The sequence below is a fragment of the Ascaphus truei genome, chromosome 4 (assembly GCF_040206685.1).
Source record: "Ascaphus truei isolate aAscTru1 chromosome 4, aAscTru1.hap1, whole genome shotgun sequence".
In the NCBI taxonomy this organism is placed as follows: Eukaryota; Metazoa; Chordata; class Amphibia; order Anura; family Ascaphidae; genus Ascaphus; species Ascaphus truei.
Genome location: NC_134486.1, coordinates 61,488,222 through 61,507,253, shown reverse-complemented (window position 1 = coordinate 61,507,253; position 19,032 = coordinate 61,488,222). Strand labels below are relative to the sequence as shown.

General features: G+C 41.1%; 1 protein-coding gene across 12 annotated transcripts in view; it reads left to right on the top strand.

Annotated features, from left to right (window-relative positions):
- The first annotated feature begins 2,749 nt into the window (after positions 1 to 2,749).
- Positions 2,750 to 19,032, top strand: part of FSHR (follicle stimulating hormone receptor) — a 219,202-nt gene continuing 202,919 nt past the window's right edge. For 2 of the 12 annotated variants that reach the window (XM_075595858.1, XM_075595862.1), the window contains exon 1: positions 2,750 to 3,173. In XM_075595858.1, coding sequence (XP_075451973.1) covers positions 2,998 to 3,173 — 176 coding nt within the window. In that variant the 5' untranslated portion in view covers positions 2,750 to 2,997. The remainder of the gene's footprint in view (positions 3,174 to 19,032) is intronic. The other 10 variants (XM_075595861.1, XM_075595857.1, XM_075595867.1 and 7 more) reach the window with 7 other exon arrangements.

The following is a 19,032-nucleotide window of genomic DNA, read 5'->3' as shown; positions in this document are numbered from 1 at the left end:
TCTTAGATTCACCCCTACCATGTGCTATATTGTGACATGCTAATATAGTTAAATTATACTGTAACATGGCTGGATATGTACCCAGCTTTTTTTATCTGATAAACAATATTTGAGCTTGCAGTTCAGTATATAAACATGATTGGTCATCTGTGTCGAGATATAAATTAATTACTCTACCTTATCTGATGGGATATACCTGGTAAAAACCAAATCTAAATGTATAAACATGTATCATTAAAATAATTATGTTGGTATATTTCCCTTACACTTGGTGGTGACAGTGGAACACAAAAACAGTCAACAGCAGCCACTAGACTGTGAATGCCAGAAATCTGGTATAACAGCATTTTAATGTCTTGGGGAAATTAATATAGCTTAAGGTACACTGTAAGTTCAAGCAGAACATCCAGTACCTGCTAAAACAATTAAATATTGCTTTATACATTCGATGAATAGCAGCTTTAGTTGTTTGAAATAAGTTCAAAGTTGAATAATAAATTAACACAGAATCTCCAGTGTATCATGTACTACATTCTTCATGTGACTTTTTGCAATATATGATTTGTTCTTTTAACATAATCTATATCTTACACAAAGTCAATATAATTCCGAGCTCACTAAATTTTGATTTATCTAGTCAGATGTCAAAGCAGGTATTTTTTATTAGTATGGTAAATGTCATTATGGCATACTGCCATACCATGTGTGCTGAACCATGAAGGAACTAGGTGAAATAATACCTTATTTTGGACCTCATTCAACTGATTCTTCTGTACGGCACTGACAAAAACAAATATAACACTATGTACAAGTAAGTTTGTACATTGTACAAGTAAATACAATAATATTACATTAACCCCTATAGTATTAAAAATATCTGCAACACACTGTTCTGCAATATTGAAGAACTGGATTCTGCACTTCAATAACAACCCTGCAATTGTGAGAACTTGGCTTTCTAAATGCTCTGACAATTTGTTCATACAGTATCTATAGATTCTGTTTCTGAGCTGCTGTTTAATCTTCAGTGCTACACTGCCCTGCCAGGCCTGATGTATACACCTTCTCTTTCAACTCCCACGCTTATCCTCCAACACATTTGGCCTCTTTCTCCTCCTATGTTTCATTATACCCTCCCTATTTGCTATTTTCTCACTCCTTTGTAAACTTTCTCTTCTCACCAACTTCCCCCCTCTCCTCCTATCCACATTTCTCCATCGCTCCTCCCCTCCACCTATGCATATGCACCACACATTGCACCACTACTTTCACACCTCTTTCCCAACAACTTCTACACCCCTAAATAACAAGCACCCACACAAATCCTCTATTCTCTATTCTCTCTCTCATTCTCTCTATCTCACTCTCTCACTCTCATTATCTCACTCTCTCACTCTCTCTTTCTCTCTCTCACTCTCTCGCTCTCTACTCCTCCTTCTTGCTGCTGGGGATATCTCTGCTAGTCCAGGACCCAGAGATATACACACCTGCTCTCACCCATACCTCCATGCCACCTCTTTCCCTGCTAATGATATTAACCCATCTAATTTAATACCGACCAACCTTAAAACACACATCGCAAAAGAAGCATCATAATAGCCTGGACTCATAGCTACTATCCCACACTCAGTCACACCTACCAACGATTGTTGCCAAGCACTGCCATCTACTGCAGTTATTCCCTCGCTTGCTGTCTCTGTACGTCTCCCTGCACTTAGTTTGCAAGCTCTCCGGGGCAGGGATTTCCTTTCCTATTGTCTGTCTTCGCTGCGCTTATTATATTATTATAATTCCCTGTACTCTATTGTTTTTGTGAAGCGCTGAGTACACTGTTTGCTCTATATAAATAAAGCAAGCCCAACCACCTGGCCCAGGAATCAGGCGACCCGCACATGGTACACAAAGGTACGCACAGAAGATGCCTTTTATTCTGTAATGTCTAAAGAGGCAGTTCAGGACATTTTCAGATGAAAATGCCCATTGAAGTCAATGAGGATATTTGGGCAAAAACAGCCGGAGTGGCCGCTTCAGACTAGTCCTTTAAATTTCAGCAATCAAACACTCTCTGTTTAACTGTTCAAAGCTTTTCAGTGGATGCAACACAGATTATTTCTAAATTATGTCATAGGTCAATTTTTCTTTATGTATTAAAAATGTCCACATATCTGTGACTTTATTGAACTTTATACATTTATATTTTGCAATGATATCTCCAACATTTAAAATGTATCAATTCCAATACATGTTTTTTTTTTTACAAATATGCATCCATCTTTATGACTATTCTGTACATAATGACATTTTTCTGGTTATAATTGTCTAATTGCATTTACATACAGTAAGCAGACTTTGGGAAATGTAGTGTGATTTATACAAGGTTACGGTGTTGTTGCTGGATGGTATTTTAAGCAATTTCTATTGTCAATATTTTAATTGCAAATATCTAACAACAGCAAATGCAAATCCGCCAACTTTTCCTAAATACATGGCAATGTTTTGTTAAGAAATTTCTTTTTTGGCACAGATTCTATTTGGAAATGTGCTTGCATAATTCTTATGAAAGCAGGTACTGTGAACAAATGGCGATTTATTTATAAAGACGTAGCATTGGCAGAGTATCCAAGGACAACTGCAACTTTAGATAAACACTATCTCTAGCTCTAGAAAAACAGTTAAATATTATATTCCACAGTATTACTATTCTAAAGCAAAGCAATGTATAGACATTGAAAACACTACATGGCTCAAATATGCAGTTATCTGTGACACTTTAGGTTTAAGTCCAAGGTTATATTACTACTGAAACACTTGTTAAGATATAAAATTGTCACAAAATTGCCAATAGGACATTTCTAGTGCTAAAGACTTTACTATAAGTTAGCTTACTCAGCATGCTAAAGAACAGAGAAGTCAGCTTCTCAATATCACATGGTATACCTCTATTTGAAGGCGGACCTTATGCTCAGTCATAAAAGACTGTGTGAAGTTTTTGAGTGAATGAGAGACAGAGCAAATGTAGACATAATGTCTTTTATTTGTATCTGCTTATTGGTTTGTTTCCATACCATTTTTGGATGTCATCATATCTGTCGGTGCTCGGGTACGATTTTCATCTGCCAGGAAAACAAGGTGGTCGAGATTCCACAAGATATCCCAAGGAACTCTACTGAATTGTAAGTCTTGGGAAGCAAATTCATTGCACTTCAAGTAACTTCTCTAATTTACCAGCAATTAAACTGTATCATGTTCTTAGTATACATACAGAACTGTAAATAGGATATGCAACCACATTGGCTACTAAACATACTACTGACTTTAGATTAATTACTAGTCACACACTCGCATGATGTTTTTACAAACACTTGTTTATGATGTCATCTTTATAGCCTTGGTTCTGTGGGACATTTTATCTCAGATAAAATTATGGAAAAAAAAAAAATGTTGCCATGTATACTTAACCTAACATAACAGTGTTTGTGGATATGTAGTTGTTTTCAATGAAAAAGGTGTGTTTGCACGACAGGCTTCAATGTTAGTGATTACTGTGATTTTTTTTTTAATAGAAAATGTTGGATTTAAAAAAAATCTTGCTGGTACATATTTTATCAGTACAGAGTGGGAAATATTTGTTTGAATTTATATTGCAACCTACTAAAAAAGCAATGTATATTGCCTCAGTGCAAACCTGGTGCTCTATTTCTCAAGTTAAATATTCATAGGGTAGAAAATCATTGTTCAATGTTCTCTTTAGTCATAGGAAAGAGAAACATATTTGTGTGTAGCTCACCATGTTGTTTATGCCTAGAAGCTCCACTGTGGCAATTGTAATGATGTTTATCATTTAGCGTATGTTATCTTACGTATTCTTGCCAGTTTACTGCAATATCAGCTCTGTAAATATTGCTCATTTTATAGACACAAACTTTGTTAAGAGCTCACTCTTCTTTACCCTATAACAGGGGCGGCCAACTCAAGTCCTCAAGGGCCACCAGCAGGTTAGGTTTTCAGGATATTCCTGCTTCAGCACAGGTGGCTCAATTAGGGATTTAGTCAATGACATTTGGTTTAATGTGTTATATGTCAAGTGAAATAATAATAATATGGATAGAGTACAAGTCTAATCATACAGTACACATATTTAAAAGGCAGTACTGTATAATGACAAACTATTATTTTCAAAGATGCCTACACACGTTTCAAAGTACAGTGTTATGTGACTTGGCTGAACACACTATGGCATAGTTGAAAAAATAGTGCTTTTAATTTTTTTTTAATATTCACGTGTTTTAAAAAGTAATTGTTGCTAGTTATCTAAAAAAAGAGTCAATTACTGTACATGTAAAAAGTTAATAATGTTACAATGCACTAAGCCAGCACCACAATTTAGTAAATAGGCAACAGTTTAGGGTGTCTTTTAAATATGTTTTCCCCTCATAACCTTAAGTAATATCAGGAACCACTTGGTTGATAGGACCTGATAGTTAGAAAGGAAAGGAGCATGTTATTACTAAGCGTTACTGGGGAGGTAGAAATGGTAGTAATGCCAATTATAAAATGTCCAGTAGGAAAGAGGGTTGGGGGACATAGAACACGTTTGGTTTATTCCCTTGCATATCATTACTCACTCGTTTTTCAATCCATCTTAATTCCAACCATTTCTAAAAATATAATAGAAGGTAAATATATTTGTTTAGTCTCCCTTGACACCAGCACATAAAAAAAACTGGATTGTCCATACTGTAGCTTTGACTAAAGTTATCCTGAAAAGCTAAAATTCAAATATTTACCAAATGGGTCCATGCTTTGAAACTGATACTCTTGCTTTCCTTGAAAAAGAGAACAATATTGTACCTAACGATGCAGTGGATATCAGTTATATTGGCTCACATATTTAGGATCACCAACATTTTATGCTCATGCCCCCTTGTCCTTGATCTAGTTCCATGTTTACAAAGAAAGATAATTTATCTGCAGTTCAGTACAAGCTCTGGATCCTCTCAACAATCTAAAACCTGTAGATCTAATTAATTTTCTGCTTAAGTAAACAGACTGTTTACCTGACTATCAAACCTTCATTTTCTAAGATGATTATTCACTATATGGCTCAAGGCCTTTTTAGCCACATCTGAAAATAAAGCTGAAGATCATATTATAAAATGGGATATTGTTTTTTCTCTCACTTCAAGACATACCTTGTTCTGAGCTCTCATGCACCTCTTCATTTATTCCCTGTCCTTTTGTAATGTTTGTTAAAATATTAACTTTTTTTCTGTTTTTTTTAAACTTGGCACTGATAACAGAATTAACATGCTGTAATACCTAACAGATTCAGTTAATCAAATCTCCCTGCATAATTTATTTAAAATGTTAGGCACTGTCTTTAAAATAAAATACAGATACAACATACTAACTTTTTTCCTACAGTACCTTTAATTTATTTGTGTGTCGCTGACTTCTAATTGATTGTATCAAGGAGATTTTTTATTTTGAGATGAGTGATATTTTAAACCTTATTTTATTTCAGAAACTGCGTTTCTTCAGGCAAGTGTTATTTAAGTAATAATCCCCGCAGAACAGGGCATTACTGGCCAATAATGCCCTGGCTGGAAGAGCTGAAGGCCCAAGGCGAAGCCGAGGGACTTTAACCCAGCCAGGGCATTATTGGCCAGTAATGCCCTGTTCTGAGGGGATTATTACTATTATAGGCTAAATGTAGACTTTTTTTCAGAAATAATAGACACTTTTGTATAGTTATATAGATTTTTTTTATTAACATAAAATGGTAAATACATGAATCCACCTCTATATACTCTTACACTGCAGATATCAATATCCACACACTGCCGCTCCCTCTGTACACACACACACACACACACACACACACACACACACACACACACACACACACACACACACACACACACACACACACACACACACACACACACACAAACACAGAAGATCTACACACACACAAACTGCTGCTACACACACACACACACAACACAGCACCTCCTCACACACAACCACAAACACACACACACACTGGAGCTCTACACACACACAACACAGCACATCTACACTCACAACACAGCACCTCTACACACACAACACAGCACCTCTACACACAACACAACACAGCACCTCTACACACAACACAGATCCTCTACACACACCTCTACACACAACACAGAACATCTACACACACAAACTGCTGCTACACACACAAACTGCTGTTACACACAAATACAACAGCACAGCACACACACAGCTGCTGCTACACTCATAAACACTGCTGCTGCTGCTGCTGCTGACACTGACACACACACACACACACACACACACACACACAGAAACTACAGCCAGAAACAAACTTTAGACCGACACTCACTTGCTTTGCAGACTCTCTCCCACCACCACCAATTCAACTGAATCTTCTCAGTTCACGGAGCAAGGGGGAGGAGTCACCCGTGGCTGATACTTTTTAACCAATCCCCTGCCCTGTCTCAGAGCTGTTCCTACTTTTAGACCAATCCCCTGCCCTGTCTTAGCTCTTCTGAAAGCTGATTGGCTGAAAATAATCACATTGAAATCAACACTTTGCAAGCAGCTAAATTTCTGGGCATTACTGATTGGATAATGCCCGGAATTTTAACCGATCAGAGGGCAGGAATTTCAATAATGCCATGAATTTGACTGCTTTAGCCTATAATATGTATTATAGGCTAAAGCTGGTAAATTCCGGGCATTATTGAAATCCCTGCTCTCTGATTGGTTAAGATTCCAGGCATTATCCAATCTGTAATGGCCCAGAATTTTTGGCAGCTTGCCAATTTTTTCAGCCAATCAGCTTTCAGTTCTTATTCACAAAGAGTGAAATTTGCTCTTAGACAGGGGAGGTGATTGGACAGAAGTCACTCTGATTTTAGCAGCTTGCAAAGTGCAGTTTTCAATGTGTTTATTTCCAGCCAATCAGCTTTCAGAACAGCTGAGACAGGGCAGGGGATTGGTTAGAATGAAGTAACAGCTCTGAGACAGGGACGGGGATTGATCAGGAAGTATCAGCCACGGGTTGCTCCTCCCCCTCCAGAGCTGACTGAGATTTTCTGAGCAGATTCAGTTGAATTGGGGGGGAGTCTGCAAAGAAAAGTGTCTGCCTGCAGTTTCTTTGTGGCTGAAATTTGTGTGTCAGTAGCAGTGTGTTTGCGCGCTGTGCTGTTATGTTGTATATCTGTGTAGAGGTGCTGTGTGTGTGTATAGAGCTGCAGTTTGTATGTGTCAGTGTCAGCAGCAGTGTTTATGGGTGTAGTGTGTGTGTGTGTGTATGTGTGTGTGTGTGTGTGTGCGTGCGTGCGTGTGTGTGTGTGTGTGTGTGTGTAGAGGTGCTGTGTTGTGTATAGAAGTGCTCTGTATAGAGGTGCAGTGGTGTGTGTGTGGGGTGTGAGTAGAGGTGCTGTGTTGTGCTGTGTTGTGTGTAGAGGTGTGGGGGGGGAGAGTGCAAAGTTTAGTAAGTGGCTGCATTTTTTATTGTGGCTGCAGTGTGTGTGTGTGTGTTGTGCTGTTGTATGTGTAGCAGCAGTTTGTGTGTGTGTAGAGCTGATGTGTGTGTGTGTATAGAGCTCCAGTGTGTGTGTGTGTGTGTGTATGTGTGTGTGTGTGTGTGTGTGTGTGTGTGTCAGCAGCAGTTTTTATGGGTATAGCATGTGTGTGTAGCAGCAGAGTTTGTGTGTGTAGAGCTGCTGTGTTGTGTGTGTGTAGAGCTGCTGCGTTGTGTGTGTAGAGCTGCTATGTTGTGTGTGTAGAGCTGCTGTGTTGTGTGTAGAGCTGCTGTGTTGTGTGTGTAGAGCTGCTGTGTTGTGTGTGTAGAGCTGCTGTGTTGTGTGTGTAGAGCTGCTGTGTTGTGTGTGTAGAGCTGCTGTGTTGTGCGTGTAGAGGTGCTGTGTTGTGTGTGTAGTGGTGCTGTGTTGTGAGTGTAGATTAGGTGCTGTGTTGTGTGTCTAGAGCTCCAGTGTGTGTGTGTGGTGTGCTTGTGTGTAGAGCTGCTGTGTGTGTAGAGGTGCTGTTTGTGTGTGTGTAGCAGCAATTTGTGTGTGTTGAGCTGCTGCGTGTGTGGGTGTGTACACAGAGGGGGCGGCAGTGTGTGGATATAGATATCTGCAGTGTAAGCGTATATAGTATAGAGGTGGTTTCATGTATTTACCATTTTATTTTAATACAAAAATCTATTTAACTATACAAAAGTGTCTATTATTTATTAAATAAGCCTACATTTAGCCTATAATACAGTAGTAATAATCCCCTCAGAACAGGGCATTATTGGCCAGTAATGCCCTGTTCTTCTGTGATTATTACTTATATTGTGCCTCCAGTCCAGGTTTCCGCCGGCCCTTCTGCAGCAGGCTGATCAAATCTATTTTGTTGTCTCACCTACTGTATATAGACACACAATATATAATGTTTGTTTTAATTGGTCATTCATTATAATTACCATATATATAATTGTGTCCACATAAATTCATGTCAACAATAATACAGTCATACAGCACAGAGTAAGTCCTCAAAGAATACACAATATATTTTGTGTATGAAAGAAAGGAACTACACTTTTTCATATACTGTAGCCTTGCATACATTTTTATTTCAATATTGAAATGTTTTACATGCTTCAGCAATTTTTGTAATGTCCTCTTGTAAAAATATCAATTGACATAAAGAAAATTGTTTTTTCCAGAACATTCTACCAGACATTTGTCAGTACAGCAACAGTCATTTTTATTTACTTAAACGTATGTGCTTTTTGTTTTTTCAATAGCCCGCCCCCCCTCTATAAAAATATACAGATCAATTATTATATCCCCTATCAGTCTTACTAGCTTAGTTTCTGTATTCTGTCCAAAAATCTAGGGATTTACAGGTTTTGCTGGGGTTTTTGTGGGTGAAATCTGTGTTTATCTTTTTGGTTTTCTGGTATTCAATTTATCAGTATTAACAAAGAAATTACATTGAAACAGATTTGTATTTGGTGTTAATCGGTACACTGAATTTTTTGTTTCCATACTCCCCTTGAGTTTGCTTTGTTCTTCTCCGTGTGTCCGGGCTGCAACAAGAGGTCTAATTCAAAGGGAAACTATACTTAATTTCTGTTTTTTATCGTTTTTAACTGTAAGTGCAGCAATGTGATCATTTGGTGGCATTTTTTCAGTGTTTTTTGATTGAAACATAAACTCGGAATCCCCAACCATAATCAACATTAGGTGAGGTGTCATCACTAGTCATAGTTTTTCTCCAAACATTCCATGGAAGAATGCCACCAAACTCTGCTATCAAGGAGAGTTGCAGGACCACTTCTTCCAAATCGCAAAATGGATGTTGCCAGAAAAAAATGAAATGTCTTCTGTCCTCCTGTTGAGCAGAGGGAGTGCATCACTTCAACATGACTGATATCGAGGTTGTACAAATAATATGTATTTGACATTCACCTCTTGAAATTATAACAATTAATTTAACATAGGTGGGTGGTTAATCTGTGTCAAGAAAGTATAGAGAATAGGCAATACTCTACAGGCATACCCCGCTTTAAGTACACTCACTTTAAGTACACTCACGAGTAAGTACATATCGCCCAATAGGCAAACGGCAGCTCACGCATGCGCTTGTCATCACGTCCTGAACAGAAATACCGGCTTCCTACCTGTACCGAAGCTGTGCGCAAGCAGGGAGACTATAGAGCCTGTTACAAATGTGTTATTTACATCAGTTATGCATTTATATAACGATTGCAGTACATCGATGCTCAGAAATTTTCAGGAGACAGGCAGGTTTGAATTTCGGCGCTGAGGGGAGCGGAGGAGTGGTCACGTGACCGTAACCATCCAATGGGAGCGAGGGACTAGCCCCGCCTCCCGCCACGCCTGCGCTCCGCCTCCGTTATGCCTCCCACCACGCCTTCGCCCCGCCCCCCCCAAAGCGCGCTCACTGCCTCACCTGCCAGGACGCAAAAAAGCCCCAGCTTGAGTAGGCGAGGCTGAGCAGGAGTGCGGCTCAGCGCGGCCCGAGGCACCATGCCTGAGGCCTTAGCCTTACAGCTGTTTGTCTCCTTACTCATTTAGACTTATGTTTTGTTCAGCACAGATTTTTATTTTGAGGGAGGTTATATTTAAAAGGGTGTTAAGGGAATTGTTCTACCATATGTATGCTTATCCTTGAGCTAGAACCTGCTTTTTTTCTATGTGAAGGTGACATACCTTAGGCCATCTGGTCTTTGGGGAAGCGCCGGAAGAAGGGGTTTATTCCTTTGCCCCTTTGTTCTCTTTTCAATCTTGCTCTTATTCTTTCCTTCCCCTCTTTCCCTGCCTCCCCTTTCGCTGTATTTTATTTTGTAACACACTGCCTATTTTCTTTTTTTACAATTACCAGTGTATTTTGTATTTTGTGCTACAGTATGTGATTTGTCTAATTATAAAGCATTTTGTTTGGCATAACCCATATCTTCATATTATTTGAATGCTGGGAACTTCCCCCTTTTTTTTCTATTTTAATTAATCTTTGTAATCTCCATTCCACATGGCTCAAGATTATGAGCTGATTTTACCTGATATTCAGTCAATAACGGGAAGAAGATGAAGCTGGGGAAACAATACTGAAGTGTAGCAAAAAATAGCTTGCACATGTCCTAAATTAAAACTTACTTCCATCACTTCCTTTTTATTTAATTTATTCATTTTAATCTTCAGGGTGTATGGAGAAGCACTGAAATAAAGTAGTGTTTAGTATGCACGGCAGAATTATTGGTTCTGTTCTACTTGGACTGCGTGATGTTGTCCAATACAGATATAGCCAGTTTAATCATTCTGTGATATATTATACTGTTTATTAAGCATTATTCAATTGAATGTCTGAATGATAGTTAATGGTTTTCACGCTTAAATACACTGTATATAATTTGTGTTTGGAATGTGTGAAACTATCCAAAATGCAGTCGCTACAGTTTTTCCTCCAATTTCACTTCCTTGCAAAGCATTTGACAATATGCCCAAGGGCATTTATCCTGGCCAGGATATTGCCCAAATTGTTGTTTTCTCAGCTGCGCTTGTTTGGGAGCATAGATCCTCTAACAACTTTGAGTGGATATCAAGCACCCCACTGATGATTAGCTCATCAGTAAACTTCACACTCCCGATTCTCCCAGCAGCAAATGGCTTAAAAGAATGCTATTTATTGGGGTATTTTTATTTACGTTCAAGTAACACACATGCATTAGCAGGCTGGAATGTTCGTTACTTGGAATGTAATATAAATTGTTCCCAATGTGCATGTGCAGTGTATTGGTTATCACATCTCTGTGCTACGAACGTGCACACGGCTACAGATAATGTAACAATGATACTTTTGCAAACGGACGTTGTTTTTGCATATTAGCTTTGTGGATACCCATTGAAATCAGGTCAAATTAGGTCCATGACATATTTAGGTAACATCACGTTATTTGGCCTGATTTAACTGAGCTTTATGTATCTACTGCTGCGGCAGAGTTTATTCGAGCATTTGCCCGTTCTCTGCCGCAGCAGTAGCCTGGCGCGCGCCCGAGAGTGACGGGCGCGCGCCGAAGCAGCGGAAGAGCGCCCTCCGATCGGGGCGCTCTCCCTACCGCTGCCGGGTCCGCCGGGTCCCCCGGAACCCCCTGCCGCTGTCCCGCGATCGCGGGACACCAGGGCTCCCTCGGGGAGCCCCTGGACGCGCGTGCAGGGGGCGCACGCTCCCGATGACGCGTGACCGCGCGTCTATGACGCGCGGCACGCCGAGGGGCGGCCACTAGCAAGCCGGGAGATTTCCCGGCTTGCGGTACCGACCACACTCGGATAAAGTGTGTCGGTACTGTACAGGTGCAGCGGCCGTTATTCGAACAAATCACGGCGTCGTTTTCGTGTGCGCTACTGTACTCCATGCGGCATGAACACCGCCAATCGCCCCGGCACACGTGTTTATCGCGGTTGCTTTGTTTGAATTTTATGGATTGTGTGCAATTAAATGCAATGAAATTAATTAATTGGAATGTGTACAGTACTGTGCTACTGTGTCAATTTCAGGTGTTTAAAAGCCAGAACACTAAAATGCACTCATTTTCTGCACTCGCGTCTTAAGGCGGTACGGTTGGAAGAAATCCTGCGCCATGACATGGGTATTCCGAGGTATACAACACATGATTTGTTTCAATAACGGCAGCTGCATCAGTAGACCTATGAGTAATGTGTTGCCAGGGGAAAGCAACATATCAAATTGCATGCTTTCTCACATGGTTCTCACAGTTTCTAATGGTGTATGATATTGCAAATGGTTTTTTTTCAGCACGTGACAGGATACATTGTATATCACTTGATTACCAATACATTTACTGCGGGGTTAAATTCTTATTAAACGTGTGATTAAATTTGTTGTCAGCAAATTCAGGCAGTATGTCCAATTTGGATATCTACAGTATATTGTGCCATTATTTGTATAGTTGAATCGGTCTGTTGGCCGCCTTGACTAGGAGACAAGAAAATGATGTAGCTGTGGACTGTGATTATGTAATTGCTGCTATTTTGAGCTTATTGAATAGCATATGAATGTGTACAGATATAGCTAACGTTAATCACCTCATTTAATAAATCACTACATTTAATTTCCAAACTCACGGCTCCATTGAGTTAAATTGCAAATCACATGATAATGGGATCAGGTTCACACTTGCAATTACTATTATCGTTTATTTGTAAAGCACCAACATATTCCACAGCACGGTACATAAACAGAATCACATACAAATACAAATAAGGACAAACAAGCACAGGTATAGGACGTAGAGGGACCTGCTCATGAGAGCTTACAATCTAGAGGGAATAAGGGGCAATGTTTAAACAAAAGGTAATGTGGCTTCTCTTGTGGGATGGAGTAGGCCTCAGGATGGAATATGGTCCAGCCACATGGCTGGATCGAGTAATGTTTGGGAGTGTGGATGATAGGGGTGTTAGCATGGAATTTGGTCCAGCAGCACAGCTGGTACAAATCGAGATGAGGGGGTGGTAGGCTTCCATAAAAGGTGAGTTTTCAGAAATTTGTAATGTATAAAAGCTGGGGCACAGTCTGATGTTACGTGGTAGGAAATTCCACAGAGGAGGGGGCAGCATGGGAGAAGTAATGTAGATGGGCGTGAAAGGATATAATAAGGCAGGAGGAGAGGCGGATACCGTGGGCAAAATAAAGGAGGCACTTGGGGATATATTTGGGGTCAGCATCGTTGAGAGATTTGTAAGTCAGACCTACAGATGTGGCGCGATTCAAGTTTCTCCGTGCAGCACTTGAAGTGGGCGGTCCTTGGCCCAATGTGGTCGTAATCACAGTTAAGCATGATCATGACCAAACACAGTGAATTTCCCAGAAGGATTAATGCAGCAGGGTCCCTGCTTCTGAATGGGACTCCTGCAGTGTTAATCCTGCAGGGTCACCACAAGTCTGTAAAAGGTGTGCAGAGACAGCAGAGAGAAGCAGTTCCTCTCTCTGTGCCTCCTGTTGCAACTCTTACAGCAGATATGTTTATTATTTTTGGTACATAGGATTGAAGAAGGGGGTCTCCGGAGCCGAAATTAATGCAGTTCAGCTCCGGACACCCCTGCTTCAATACTGCATACTGTACTACAAATTTAAATAAACTAAAAGCAAAACGTCATTACCTTAGTGACTAACCACTATGGTAATAAAGGGGTTAAACCCTCCCACCACACACCCCCTACTATCCCTCTGGGTGGTGTAACCACTCCCCCCCCTCAAGACTAATGCCCGATATCCCTATTAGCCAAATGTGGCTAATAGTGGTTTTGAACATAAAATAAAATACACATACAGTAATTACCAAAAAAAGAAAATACATTTGAAACATAAAACCATGTATTTTCACTGTGGATTACTAGACCCTCTCAATGGAGAGCCTAGATAGCCACATTGGCAATCAATATTAAGCTTTCAATAAAAAAAATACATTAACAATTAAAATACATTAATACAGGAAAGAGGGGGAAAGGTCGGTGGAGGAGAGGTAGATTTGGGTGTCATCGGCATATAGAAAGTCAAAATATTGTTTTAGTTCACCAAGAGAAGTGGTATATGTGAGAAGAGCAGAGGGCTAAGGACATAGCCTTGTGGAACCCTGACAGAGAGAGTGAGTGAAAAAGAGAAGACGTCAGAAAAGGAAACACTAAAAAAGTGGTTAGAAAGGTAGGGCTTGAACCAGGAGAGGGCTGTGTGAAAGACGCCAAAGGAGAGTAGAGTGTGCAGAGAAGGGGTTGTCAAAGGCAGCACAGAGATCCAAGAGGATTAGTAAAGAGAAATGACCCTTAGACTTAGCTGTTAGTATGTTGTTGGACACATTTGTTAATGCATACTGGGCGGATTATAGAGTATGGAAACCAGATTTCAGGGAGTCAAGCAGGTAGGTGGAGCTGAGAAAGTGAGTCAAGTGGTTGTGTAAATGCCACTCAAGTAGACAGGGGAGAAGAAAGATAGGGCTATGGTAAGACAAAAAGGCTGATCAAGATAGGGCTTCTTTAGAACATGTGTAGAGTGCATGTTTGGAGGAAGATAGAATGTACCGGAGATGTGAGAGGTTAAAAAGGTATGTTATATAAGGGCTTTGTGTGCCAGATGGAGCGCATGAGATGTGAGGGAATAGGATCGAGAGGGCAGGTTGTACGGTGAGATGATTTGGGGGAAAATTAACTATGGGTGGATTTAGATGTACAAAAGGAGGTAAGTGTGATGTGTGGAGCAGGACATTAACAGCTGTGATGTCTGATGGACTCAATCTTAGGCCATGGGCATGGTCAGCACTTAGGCGCTGACCCATGCTGACCCACGCTCACGCTTGGCAGTGAGCCCCTGCAGCCGCAATGAGAGCGGCATTAGCAGGGCGTGCGGAAGCGTAGCCAACAATTTTTTTGTAGTTTAAGCACTCATGGGAGTGCAGGGCCTGTCACGTGAGTGGTTCACCCAATGAGGGCGAACCAGCTTGTGACGTCACTGGCCCGCCCCCCAACACGCCCCCCAACACGCCCCCGGATGGCCCGCAGACTAAGGCCAGGGAAAGCACCCGCTTTCCCTCAGCCTCCGTGCGCCTCCGCACGGCTGAAGTCTCTATGTACTCAGCCTTATCTGTGAAATAGGTGGCAAGGTCTTGGGCCGTGACGGTGGAAGGCGACGAAAGTTCAGTTGGGCAGAGTAGGGAGTTAAAGGTGGTAGATAGGCATTGAGGGTTAGAGGGCAGAGTTGTAAGAGATAAGAAAAGTAGGTTTGTTTGACAAGGGAGAGGGCAGTGTATTAGGATTTTAGTAGGATTTTATTGTGGAGGAAATTAGTTCTAGAGCGTGATTTCCTAGATTAGCATTCAGCAATGTGTGTGCACTTTAGGATGTAGAGAGTAGAACTTGCTTGAAATAAAGAATGCTTTCAATGTTGTAGGACAGTCCTGGTGGAACTAACTGCTCAACAGTTTAAGATCAGCTCTGCTACATTTGTACATGCAGGAGATCTGCGATCTTCAGAGGGGGCAGTTTTATCTGCTGCTTGTTGTGACTTGTTGTTAGTGGAAACATGTGATGGCAGGAGCTGTCTTGTCTAAGGCTGATGAAAGTGTACTGTTGTATAGAGAGTTTGAAGGTCTCGGCAGGAAAGGCTACAGATGGGAGAGAGGAGAGGTGTAAAGATGTTGAAAATTGGAGAGAGCTTGAAGGTTTCTGTATGTGCATGTGAAAATAGGTGTTCTGGAGGGGGAACAGAGAAGAGTGAGGCTAAAGGTTAGGAGGTGATGATCAGATAGAAGGAAGGGAGTGTTAAAGGTGTTAGAGACAGAGCAGATGTGAGAGAAAACCAGATCAAAGCAGTGTCCATTGCAGTGAGTAGGAGAGATTGTCCACTGGGAGAGAACATGGGAAGAGGTTAACGAGATACGATGGGCAGCTGAAGTAGCATTCTAGCTGTCAATAAGTATGTTAAAGTTTCCCAAGAAGACAGTAGGTGTGTGTAAGAGATGAAGTGAGAAAGCCAGATATCAAAGTTGTTAAGAAATAGAGATGCGGATACAGGGAGATGACAGCAACATGGGGGAAAAGGGGGGGGAAGAGACAGCATGGAGTTTGAAGGATGAAAGAGTGAGGGAAAGGGGGGTATAAGATGAAATGTACAGCGTGGGGGAAGTATTATGCCAACTCCTCCACACTGTCTATTCCCTGTTCTGAGGGTGTGGCTGAGCGAGAGACCACAATAAGTGAGGGCAGCGGGAGAGGAGGTGTCTGAGGGGGTAAGCCAGGTTTCTGTAATACTGGTAGCAAGAAGATTTAGAGAGTTGGAAAAGAAGTCATGTTTTGCAGTAGTATTGTGAGAACAGACCAACAGTGGTCCAAAGCTAAGAGGTGGTTTAAGTCATAACTTAACATGAAGCTGTGGTGTTCCAGTTGGCATGTACAGTGCACAAACTGCAAATGTGTGCCTCTCGGCTGCTGCCGAATGCGTGCCATATAAGATGTTTTCAGCTACCAGGATCCAGAAACCTACGTCTACTAACAGTCTTCTTTTGGCTACCAGCCATCACCCCTCCTACTGTATATGGTCAACAGTATTCCTATCGGACAATTTTTACGTTTAAGACGTAATTGTTCCACTACTGCTGAATTCCAACTACAGGCAATGGACATGAAGGAACGCTTTATAGAGAGAGGGTACAGCAATAAAGTGTTAAAACGGGCGTACCGCAGGGCCTTGTTATCACTTAGACACACACTTCTTGGGAAACATCGGGTTCCTGAACCATTGGGTGATACTGTCATTAGATTTATCAGTACCTATAATGACAAATGGGGACTGATATGACAGAGCCTGTCAAGACATTGGCACATTTTGACCGAAGACAAAGACCTACAGAAGGTCTTAAAGTCAACCCCCAATATGGTATGTAGGCGGTCCAGGAACATCCGTGATATCCTGGTACATAGCCATTTTAAGAACACACGTACCAGGACCTGGTTAAGACCCAAACCGAAGGGATTTTATCCCTGTGGTCATTTCAAGGCATGCCCCGCTGTGACTAAATCTCAAAACTTCTCAGATTCCAACAATTCCCACACATTTCCCATTAAGACATTCATCAACTGTCTCACAACTGGGGTTATTTATTTGATCACATGTGTGTGCAAGAAACAGTATGTTGGTGAGACACACAGGCCCCTTAAAGTTAGAGTCCTGGAACACCTTGGCTCGGTCTGCAATAGACGGGATACACCTGTAGCGCGTCATGTAAATGATATACATGGGGGTGAGACAGGGGTCCTATCATTTATAGGAATCGAACATGTACCTTCGGTTCCCCGTAAGGGAGACTGGAATCGCAAACTTTTGCAACATGAATGTAGGTGGATTCACACACTGGGCACGAAAGCACCATCAGGCTTGAATGAGGGCTTCATTTACTCCTCATTCATCTAGGATGTATTATATTCATCTCTATCTATTATTAATCTGTTATTTGGGGTAGAGAGAACTGGGTATACAGTTTAATTTAAAACTTAGAGATCCGTTTTGACCCCTTTGGGGCGGGTCGTGTAGGTCAGTACAGTCCTAGGATACTGATTTACAACTTCCACCTACATTCCTCCCATCCATTTGACCATCAAGGATGCTGGTCACTATTCAAACCTTGATTAATTCAACCATTGGGACTAAGGGTATACAGTTGTACAGTTTAATACTAGAGACCCGCTTTGACCTCCCCTTGGGGGGCGGGTCGTGTAGGTCAGTACATTCCTACAACAATCATGATATATTGCTCTGTTATGCTATAGAAGATCATTATTAGGAATCCTGTCTCCCTTTACACTCTAGTTATATCACACTGCTAGTTAGTTTGACTTAATATATTTACCTCTTTAAGTTTATGTCTCTGTGTGTACTTGTTTTGGTTCACTTACCTAATAAGGGACAGATTGTGTCACTAACAAAGTTGTCACCAATAATTGTATCAGACCATTATTGTGATTGGTCTATTATATTAGTCCCACCCACTTTGTAGGGTATATACTTTGCATGACGCGACTGGTATGTAGCTCCTCCCCCTGAAGAAGTGTCTGTGGACACGAAACGGCGTCAGGGTGCAGTGACATCACGGTTGTGGCGACTGCGAGCGGGACGGTGTTCAGTACAGTGGTAGCGGGAGATCTTCTCACCCTGCTCGGAGATACGGTTGTATACAAGACACTGCTGACATTGTGGTGCTGCAGCTTTCTGATATTATCAGCTCTGGGGTTGAGTGTTGGGGCATCTTTTGACAGAGGCATCCTTATGTGTAAAGGTGTTTACCATTGCACCACTATACACTGTCTGCACACACAGCGTGAGTGATATTACACACCACACTCTTTACCATACCTACCTCTGCTGCCGCTGCAGTTAATGATATACAACATGTGTATTCAGTCTGTGGTATATATACCTTAGCAGGGCTATATTAGTACTTCCTATACCGCACCACTATACAGTACCGTACCATCACTTTATATGGATTGATTGGTAGTGAGGCTAAGATAATCACAACATAGCTATTAAGCTGATTAATTTCACTACCTGCTTCCCACCCAACACACCCCCCCTCAGGGGAACATTTTTATTCCTCTTTTAATTCACATGTACATACCTATACTTGTTTCGGCGTGACTATTTGTCAACATTAAAGTTTTGTTATTTTCTGTTTTTATACAGACCGTTACTGTTGTTATACCCTCATTGGGATAGTGGGATTTTGGTCATCGGTGGATATTCATCCTTGTTAATTGTACTTGTGCACCATGAGTGCATGCTAATAGGGATCTAGGTGATTCTGTTCGCCATTTGTGTTTGTGTCTTATTTCTTCCCTACGCACCTGGAGCCTGATACTAATTTGTATGTTTTGGGTATTGAGCGATAACTGTATTTTTGTTTATTTAGTATTGAACGTAAACAGATTTTTCTCATTC